Source organism: Callithrix jacchus, chromosome 22 (assembly GCF_049354715.1).
Source record: "Callithrix jacchus isolate 240 chromosome 22, calJac240_pri, whole genome shotgun sequence".
Lineage (NCBI taxonomy): Eukaryota > Metazoa > Chordata > Mammalia > Primates > Cebidae > Callithrix > Callithrix jacchus.
In genome coordinates this window covers 31749466-31758269 of record NC_133523.1, presented here as the reverse complement: position 1 = coordinate 31758269, position 8804 = coordinate 31749466, and the positions used below count along the sequence as shown (strand labels likewise).

The 8804-nt window shown below is 55.7% G+C and overlaps 1 protein-coding gene across 4 annotated transcripts; it reads left to right on the top strand.

The window, feature by feature from the left end:
• The first annotated feature begins 1221 nt into the window (after positions 1-1221).
• SBSN (suprabasin) lies at positions 1222-6449 on the top strand. 4 transcript variants are annotated; one of them, XM_078359061.1, is made up of 5 exons: positions 1222-1539; positions 2764-3261; positions 4888-4953; positions 5057-5101; positions 6282-6449. In XM_078359061.1, the coding sequence occupies exons 1-5, from the start codon at positions 1252-1254 to the stop codon at positions 6303-6305; spliced, it is 921 nt and encodes a 306-aa protein (XP_078215187.1). In that variant the 5' UTR covers positions 1222-1251; the 3' UTR covers positions 6306-6449. The 4 variants fall into 4 exon arrangements, with proteins under 4 accessions (XP_078215187.1, XP_078215186.1, XP_078215188.1 ...); XM_078359060.1 differs by having other exon boundaries at positions 1222-1626; XM_078359062.1 differs by lacking the exon at positions 2764-3261 and having other exon boundaries at positions 1222-1626.
• The last annotated feature ends 2355 nt before the right edge of the window (positions 6450-8804 follow it).

The window sequence follows — 8804 nt, the reverse complement described above, 5'->3', positions numbered from 1 at the left end:
CCGTGGGGGGAGGGCAGGAAGGATGAGTGCCTGGCCCCAGCCCAGGTTCTGGCTCACAGGCTCCTGCTGCCCCAGGTCTTCAGTCCCTCCCCATGGCTGCCTCAACCGGCTTTTCAGGAGACACTGCGTCCTGTTCCAGCTCATGGCAATCAGCCCCCTGCCCATGCCCAAGGGCTGGGAGGCAGGAGGTCTGGGTTCTGTGACAGGAATGGGATCCTGCCTCCAAAATCTGTGACACTCCCCAAGGGACCCTATGCTACTCTGGCGACCCAGGCACCCTTCCCTCTAGCACCCTGTGAGACCCAGTCTTGGGCTTGGAGTCTCTTCCCTCGGCTTCTTCAAATCTATCCATTTGTCCAGTCAATACATACTTACTGAACCCCAGGCAGGGTTCAAGCTGCTAGGAATACAGCAGTGACCAATATGACCAATTTACATTCCTGCTGGGTGAGACAAGCAATAAAAAATAAAGGTAATTTCATATATATATATGTTTTTGCTATGAAAACAAAAGGGGTGATACTATAGAGTATAATTAATGCCATGTTACGGTCAGGGGAGGTTTTCTTGAGAAGGTGGCATTTAAGTCAAGTACAGATGAGGAGGAGCCAGCCATGTGAAGATCTGGGTTCTGCATTCTCTGCAGAGAGAGGAGCACGTGCAAAGGCCCTGTGGCAGGAATGAGCCACTCTGTTTGTGGAAGAGGGAGAAGGCCTGTATGGCTGGAATGGAATGAGTGAGGGGCAGGGGCCAGCCCAGAAGAACGAGGTCTGATGACTCCCTCAATCCCCCTAGGATTCTCCTCTTTCCTGTCAGTGCCTCCCATCATTCTAGCCCCTCATTGCTGGAGGAGGTGGAGGCTTAGATGCCTGAGAGGAGTGCAGTGTTGAAGAATCACCTGCATCCCAGGGATGGAGAGTGGTGGAAGGTGGGTTTGAGAGAGAGGAGGCCTGGACAGTGGGTGAGGAATAAAAAGAGGAGGTGGTTGGAAGGGCAGACACTCATCTCTGGGGTGGAGGGCAAGGAGCAAAGATGCCAGAGTCCTTCTCTATCCATGACTCACCCTCTCTTCCTCCTCCTCTTCATTGCTCAACTCCGAATCTCCCTGGGAAACACCTCCTTGACTGAGGACCAAGTCAGTGCCTCACAGGGGTAATTGAGTCATGAGGGGTGGAGAAGAGGGAGAGTTAGATAAATAGCAGTGTGGCTTCCCCGGCTCCTCTCTGCATCCTTCCCCACCTTCCCAGCAATATGCATCTCGCACGTCTGGTCAGCTCCTGCTCCCTCCTTCTGCTATTGGGGGCCCTGCCTGGATGGGCGGCCAGTGATGACCCCATTGAGAAGGTCATTGAAGGGATCAACCGAGGGCTGAGCAATGCAGAGAGAGAGGTGGGCAAGGCCCTGGAAGGCATTAACAATGGAATCACGCACGCTGGAAGGGAAGTGGAGAAGGTTTTCAATGGACTTAGCAACATGGGGAGCCAGGCCGGCAAGGAGTTGGACAAAGGCGTCCAGGGGCTCAACCACGGCATGGACAAGGTAGCTCATGAGATCAACCATGGTATCGGACAAGCAGGAAAGGAAGCAGAGAAGTTTGCCCATGGGGTCAACAACGCTGCTGGACAGGTTGGGAAGGAGGCAGACAAACTGATACACCACGGGGTCCATCATGGGGCCAACCTGGCAGGAAGTGAGGCAGGGAGGTTCGGCCAGGGGGCACACCATGCTGCGGAGCAGGCCGGAAAAGAGGTTGGGAGGTTCGGCCAGGGGGCACACCACGCTGCGGAGCAGGCCGGAAAAGAGGTTGGGAGGTTCGGCCAGGGGGCACACCACGCTTTGGGGCAGGCCGGAAACGAGGCTGGGAGGTTCGGCCAGGGGGCACACCACGCTTTGGGGCAGGCCGGAAACGAGGCTGGGAGGTTCGGCCAGGGGGCACACCACGCTTTGGGGCAGGCCGGAAACGAGGCTGGGAGGTTCGGCCAGGGGGCACACCACGCTTTGGGGCAGGCCGGAAACGAGGCTGGGAGGTTCGGCCAGGGGGCACACCACGCTTTGGGGCAGGCCGGAAACGAGGCTGGGAGGTTCGGCCAGGGGGCACACCACGCTTTGGGGCAGGCCGGAAACGAGGCTGGGAGGTTCGGCCAGGGGGCACACCACGCTTTGGGGCAGGCCGGAAACGAGGCTGGGAGGTTCGGCCAGGGGGCACACCACACTGCAGAGCAGGCCGGAAAAGAGGCTGGGAGGTTCGGCCAGGGGGCACACCACGCTTTGGGGCAGGCCGGAAGCGAGGCTGGGAGGTTCGGCCAGGGGGCACACCACGCTGCAGAGCAGGCTGGAAAAGAGGCTGGGAGGTTCGGCCAGGGGGCACACCATGCTTTGGGGCAGGCCGGAAACGAGGCTGGGAGGTTCGGCCAGGGGATCCATCATGGGCTCAATGAGGGCTGGAAGGAGACAGAGAAGTTTGGGCAGGAGATCCACCATGCTGCCAATCAGTTTGGGAAGGAGGCAGAGAAGCTCGGCCAGGGGGTTCCCCATGCTGCCTCACAGGTGGGGAAGGAGGGTGACAGAATAGTCCAAGGCCTCCATCATGGCGTTAATCAGGCTGGAAGGGAGGTGGGGCAGTTTGGCCACGACATTCACTACGCAGCAGGGCAGTCTGGGAAAGAGGGAGACATGGCAATCCATGGTGTCCAACCTGGGGTCAACCAGGCCGGGAAGGAGGCGGGGCAGTTTGGCCAGGGAGTTCATCATACCCTTGAACAGGCTGGAAGGGAAGCAGACAAAGCCGTCCAGGGGTTCCACACTGGGGTCAACCAGGCCGGGAAGGAAGCAGACAAAGCCGTCCAGGGGTTCCACACTGGGGTCAACCAGGCCGGGAAGGAAGCAGACAAAGCCGTCCAGGGGTTCCACACTGGGGTCAACCAGGCCGGGAAGGAGGCAGACAAAGCCGTCCAGGGGTTCCACACTGGGGTCAACCAGGCCGGGAAGGAGGCGGGGCAGTTTGGCCAGGGAGTTCATCATACCCTTGAACAGGCTGGAAGGGAAGCAGACAAAGCCGTCCAGGGGTTCCACACTGGGGTCAACCAGGCCGGGAAGGAAGCAGAAAAACTTGGCCAAGGGGTCAACCATGCTGCTGACCAGGCCGGAAAGGAAGTGGAGAAGCTTGGCCAAGGTGCTCACCATGCTGCTGGCCAGGCCGGGAAGGAGCAGCAGAATGTTCATAATGGGGTCAACCAAGCCAGCAAGGAGCAGCTGCTGAATGTAGGTGAACAGGGATGGGGAAATGGGGGACAGGGGCGTTGTGGGGAGGGAAATGTTAAACCCCTGGGATATTTGTGGGGAGGTCCATGTAGCCTTTGTTTCGTGAAAACTTGGGCAGCTGTATCACTGTGCTCCTCCCCATTCCATATCTCCCTTACAGAGGAGCTGGTGGCAGCTAGTCAGATGGTGTGAGCCACTTTATCTGCAAAGCACGTATCAGACAGGGTGGTGGGCACCCCGTCCCACCTTCAGGGAGCTGCCCTTCTGGTTAAGGGGGCCTCAAGTGGGGACCGGGAAGTGCCTCCTGGGGAATGGGAAATAGTTCCTGAGATCAAGATCCAGTGCAGTGCAAAGGGATTGAGTGTTGAGAAAAGCCGGTTAGGAGACGGAGCATGAGGAGTAGCTCGTGGAGATGAGCCCTGGCCTCTGTAATCTTCATAATAACCCTCTGACGTAGTTAAGATGAGGCTGCTGACGCCCTGATGCCCAGATAAGGAAACGGAGGCTCAGAGAGGTTAGGGGACCTGCCAAGGTCCTGGGCTAGTGCCCAGCTTTGCAGAGGGCAGGCCAGGGTTCTCTTCCCCTACCTTGCCCAGCCAAGAGAGGTTTTCTGGAAGGTTTCTCTCACTCATTTATGTAGAGGGAACAGTGGCCGGGTGCAGTGGCTCATGCCTGTAATCCCAGCACTTTGGGAGGCCAAGGCAGGTGGATCACTTGAGGTCAGGAGTTCAAGAGCAGCCTGGCCAACTTGGTGAAACCCCATCTCTACTAAAAATACAAGAATTACCTGGCCATGGTGGCAGGCACCTGTAATCCCAGCTACTCGGGAGGCTGAGTCAGGAGACTTGCTTCAACTTGCGAAGTGACCCAAGATCATACCACTGCACTCTAGCCTGGGCAACAGTGAGACTCCGTCTCAATCAATCAATCAATCAATCAATAAAGTAGACGGAACAGACACTGGAGGCAGGCAACTAGCACCACTGACAACAGAACAGGCACCAAGGAGGGAGTGTGGGGAGCAGGAGAGGGTGGACTCTTGTGCGCTCCACTCTCCAGGGATCCACAAGATGTGACTGGCTCAGACCTGGAAGCCCAGAGCCACATCTGCCGCCAGACAGAGCCAGGGATGGGTAGGTGGGGAGGAACAGTGCAGTAGAGGAGTGGGCACGGCAGGCTGCGGGATTTGGGGCTGGCAACAGCAGCCGGGGATTGAGGTGCTGCTGGTGTGCATGGCTGAGTGTCTGGGGCTGGGTTAAGGACAGTGATCAGTGGCGTTAAGGATGCAGCTAGACAGGGCATAGAAAGGTAGATTTGAGGTCAGGGCTGAGGTTAAACTAAGGTCCTGATAGTCACGTGGGTCCCCTATCTTCCCTTTCCACCAGACCCCTCCTCAGTGACTAAGGGCACTTGGTTAAGGAAATGAAAGGGGGCTTTGGGAAGGAAAAGGCAGCAGGAGGCAGAATGCCCACAGTGAGGAGGCAGTGGGTTAAGCTGCACCTCCCACCCAGCCCCAGTCACCCTGGAGGGGACCAGGTAACTGGGGAAAAGGAATGGGGAGACACCCCCGCCCCCACTCCCTGCAGGATTGAGGGGTTGGAACAAGAGTCTGGGCTTTGTCCACAGGGCAACCATCACGGCGGATCTTCCGGCCATCAAGGAGGGGCCGCAACCACGCCGTTAGCCTCTGGGGTAAGTGCGGACACCAGGGTAGGGGAGAGGAGGCCCCTGGGAGTTCCCTAGCGTGGCTGTGGGTCAGATGCTGGAGACTGACCTTCTTGTCCTTGAATTGCAGGCCTCGGTCAACACGCCTTTCATCAACCTTCCCACTCTGTGGAGGGTAAGTGCCACACGGTCTCCTTCCTGCTCTGTGTCCTGATAGATACTCTAACCCTGACCCCTTCGCTTTGTCTGTTTGGACAGCTCCCCCGAAACCAGAGCTGCAGCCTCTGCAGAGACCCTCCAACCTGATTCCCAGCCCTGGGCTCCCCTCTCTCCACCTGCTCCCTCCCCTTCACACCCTGCCCTCATCTTTTGGGTGCTTTTCATTTCCACTGAGGCCCACACAAGCTGGCAGAAGAGACCTCCAGGCCCAGGTGCCCCTGGGAGCCAGGGAGGGAGGAGGGTGGCTGGCTGTTCTCATTCCCTCTCTTTCCCTGTCCTTGTTCCTCGATTCCCATTTGCTGACTGGTTTCCCTCATGTCCCCACTCTGCTGCAAATGCCTCTGCTCCATGCTCGGAGGGGGAGCCTGTGGCTTTGTCCTCTCCCTGGTGTGATGTCACCCCAGTGTAGAGGCTCCTGTGGAATCCTGGTTCCCACCTGGGGCTCAAAGTAACCTCCTGACTCTCTTTCTTTATTTTAATTTATTGATATGGAGTCTCACTCTGTCTCCTAGGCTAGAGTGCAGTGGTGTGATCTCGGCTCACTGCAACCTCTGCCTCCTGGGTTCAAGCAATTCTTCTGCCTCAGCCTCCTGAGTAGCTGGGAATACAGGCGCCTGCCACCATGCCCAGCTAATTTTTGTATTTTTAGTAGAGACAGAGTTTCACCATGTTGACCAGGCTGGTCTCGAACTCCTGATCTCAAGTGATCTGCCTGACTTGGCCTCCCAAAGTGCTGGGATTACAGGCATGAGCCACTGTGCCTGGTCTCTTTTTGCATTTATTCTATTTGCTGCCTGAGACTGGGCACAGGCCAGGGTGAGGGTGTGTCAAGGAGGTGGAAGGCCCACCCTTGTGTATCCTGGGCTACAGAGACAGCAGAGCATCCTCTGAGGCTAAACACATGAGGCTTGTTGGTTCCTGCAGAGGCCCCAGCCCCTCTGCCTGGGAGGGCTGGCTTCCTTGTGCTCTTAAGTCCAGATGCTGCCTTCCTGAAGCTGTTCCCCAGAACCTAACTCTGGGGCCAGAGCAGCCAGTGCTCCTCGAGCTTCTCCTGTGAGGCAGGGCTGACGTCTGGCCCACCCCCGCTTCACAACTGTGGACCCTGCATTCACCCCTACTCTCCTTCTCTCTTCTAGGGCATTGCCAACATCATGCCCTAAACTGACACCCCACCTTGCTGGGAGACTAATGCTGCCGTTGTCACATCAGCTGACATGACCTGGAGGGGTTTGGGGTGGGGGGGCAGATTTCTGGAGTCCCTGAAGGGGGTCCTACTGGGATTTGTGAATAAACTTGATACACTATGCTGTCTCTTCATGGTTCCCTGGGCTCCCTAAGGAGGGATGGACAGGGAGGCAGGAGGGGCTTGTCTTTTCTTGTTACTTTGCTGAAGGAGTCGGGTCGTCCGATGCACAGGGTGGGTTGAGCTGGAGATTTTAGGCTGATCAGCCGTAAGCAGGCAGGTAACAGGGACAAACTATGCTTTGCTGGGGTGCAAAGTTCGTTTCGTGCTTGCTACTGGCAGGAGGACTTGTGCAGGGAAAACCACCACAGGACACTGGTGGGACAGACATGCCGGGAGAGAATGGCCTGGGCTCAGGAGGTAGCATCCTCAGTCAGCGGGGTTGGAAGGCCAAAGAATAACAACAATGACTTGTCTGTATTGTACAGTTAAGACTTGCCAGGCTGCCTGCCTGGAGCGTCACCTGCATGACATCATTGACTCCTCCCACCCACCCAGTTAGGTGAAAGGCACTGCTATTGCCCCATTTTATAGAGAAGCACGAGGGCGCTTGCACAGGTTAAGAAACCGACCAAGTTTACACAGTCAGTCAGTGGAGGGAGTGAAACAGTGAAGAGCTACAGAGGATATTCGGGGAAAACAGAGGTCTTTGCCCTTTGGCATCAGCAGGGAGGGGGAATTGGTGAATAAGTAAAGTGAGACAGGGTGGGGGAACCTCTCTGAAAGGAGGGGGAAGGATGGAAGGCTCAGGGGGAAGACTCGCTGGTGACAGGAGCCACCTGAGTGGAGGGACAGGAAGCCCCATTTTCAGATCTGTGGACCGTTCACAGACCAGAGGAACAATGATTACAATTACTGGGTATTACTAGACTCAAGGTACTGTGTAGTGTTGTTCATATTCTTTTTTTTTTTTTTTTTTTTTTTTTTTTTTGAGACAGGGTCTTGCTTTTTTGCCCAGGCTGGAGTATAGAGCCATGATCATGGCTCACTGCAGCCTCAACCTCCTGGGCTCAAGCAATCCTCCCACCTCGGCCACCTGAGTAGCTCGAACTACAGGCACACACCACCACACTTGGCTAATTTTTTTTTTTTAGCCGGTTGTGGTGGCTCATGCCTGTAATCCTAGCACTTCGGGAGGCTGAGGAGGGCGGATCACGAGAGCAGGAGTTTGAGAGCAGCCTGACCAACATGGGAAAACCCCATCTCTACTGAAAATACAAAAAAAGAAAAAAAATTAGTCGGGTGTGGTGGCACATGCCTGTAATCCCAGTTAGTCGGGAGGCTGAGGCAGGAGAATCGCTTGAACCCAGGAGATGGAGGTTGCAGTGAGCCAAGATCATGCCACTGCACTCCAGCCTGGGCCACAGGGTGAGACTGTCTCAAAAAAAAAATTTTTTTTTTTTGAGAGACAGGGCCTCACTATATTGCCCAGGCTGTTCTCAATCTCCTGGGCTCAAGGAGCTCAAGAGACTCTGCTGCCTCAGCCTCCCAAAGTGGTGGGATTACAGACAGGAGCCACTCTGACTGGCCTGTTCATGTTCTTTAGCCATTTAAGTCGCCCATAACCCAAAGACAAAAGCCCTCTCATCGTCACCATTGTATGAATGAGGACGCTGCGGCTCAGTGGGAGGAGGGCACTGGCTGAGAAAGCAGCAGGCCTGGGTCTGGCTCCCTCTGTCGCCAGCAGCTGACCTCTCATGGTTGCCCCTGAAGTCTCTGTAACACTCCCAGGCACTCACCTGGCTGCTGGGAGGCTTGCGTTCCATTCAGAAGCAGAGGTCTGAAGGCAGCCTACTTCCACCTCTAGGGACCACGATTTCCTTCTGTATAAAGAGAGGCAAGGATTCTACAAGTCTTGCTTCCAGCTCCAAAATTCCATTAATTGTGGGACCAAAAATAAGAGACAGTGTTCTCGCCCTGGAGGAATTCACAGCGTTCCTGGGAGGCAAGGCCTGTAAACAGAATATGAATGCAAACACAGGAGGCCCTGTGTCAGTAAGAGCTCAATGCGGGGTCGGGGGGCCCGCATTTGTACAAAAAATGTGATGCACAGGACTCCATGTTTGGGTCCCCTTCCATGAATACTCCCATCGTGGAACCCGTCTTTCTCTCTCCTGGATTTCCCCTCTGGAGTCCCGTTCCACACTCTCTCGTGGAAGCCTGTCTTGCCCTCAAAACTCCATCTCTCTGTTCCCTTCCACTCAGCGTGGAAGTTGCTTTCCTCTCCTGGATTCCATCTTTCTGGATTCTCAGTGTGGGAGTTAGCTGTTTCTCTCTAAATAAATCACTTTCTACAACACTTCTTGAGTTCGGCATTTACTGCGCACTGTGCAATGGTCTCCTCACCCATACTTAGGAAGTGACTGACCAAGAACCTGGAGAAATATCCTCTCAGGGGAACAGAGAGGGCACCCCT

What these genes read in the sequence shown, in the direction of transcription:
- SBSN (XM_054250303.2), top strand. Translation starts at nt 1,252, where the DNA reads ATGCATCTCGCACGTCTGGTCAGCTCCTGCTCCCTCCTTCTGCTATTG. An exon ending in CCACGCCGTTAGCCTCTGGG is followed by an intron (nt 4,954 to 5,056) that starts GTAAGTGCGGAC and finishes CTTGAATTGCAG; the next exon opens with GCCTCGGTCAACACGCCTTT. An exon ending in ACCTTCCCACTCTGTGGAGG is followed by an intron (nt 5,102 to 6,281) that starts GTAAGTGCCACA and finishes TCTCTCTTCTAG; the next exon opens with GGCATTGCCAACATCATGCC.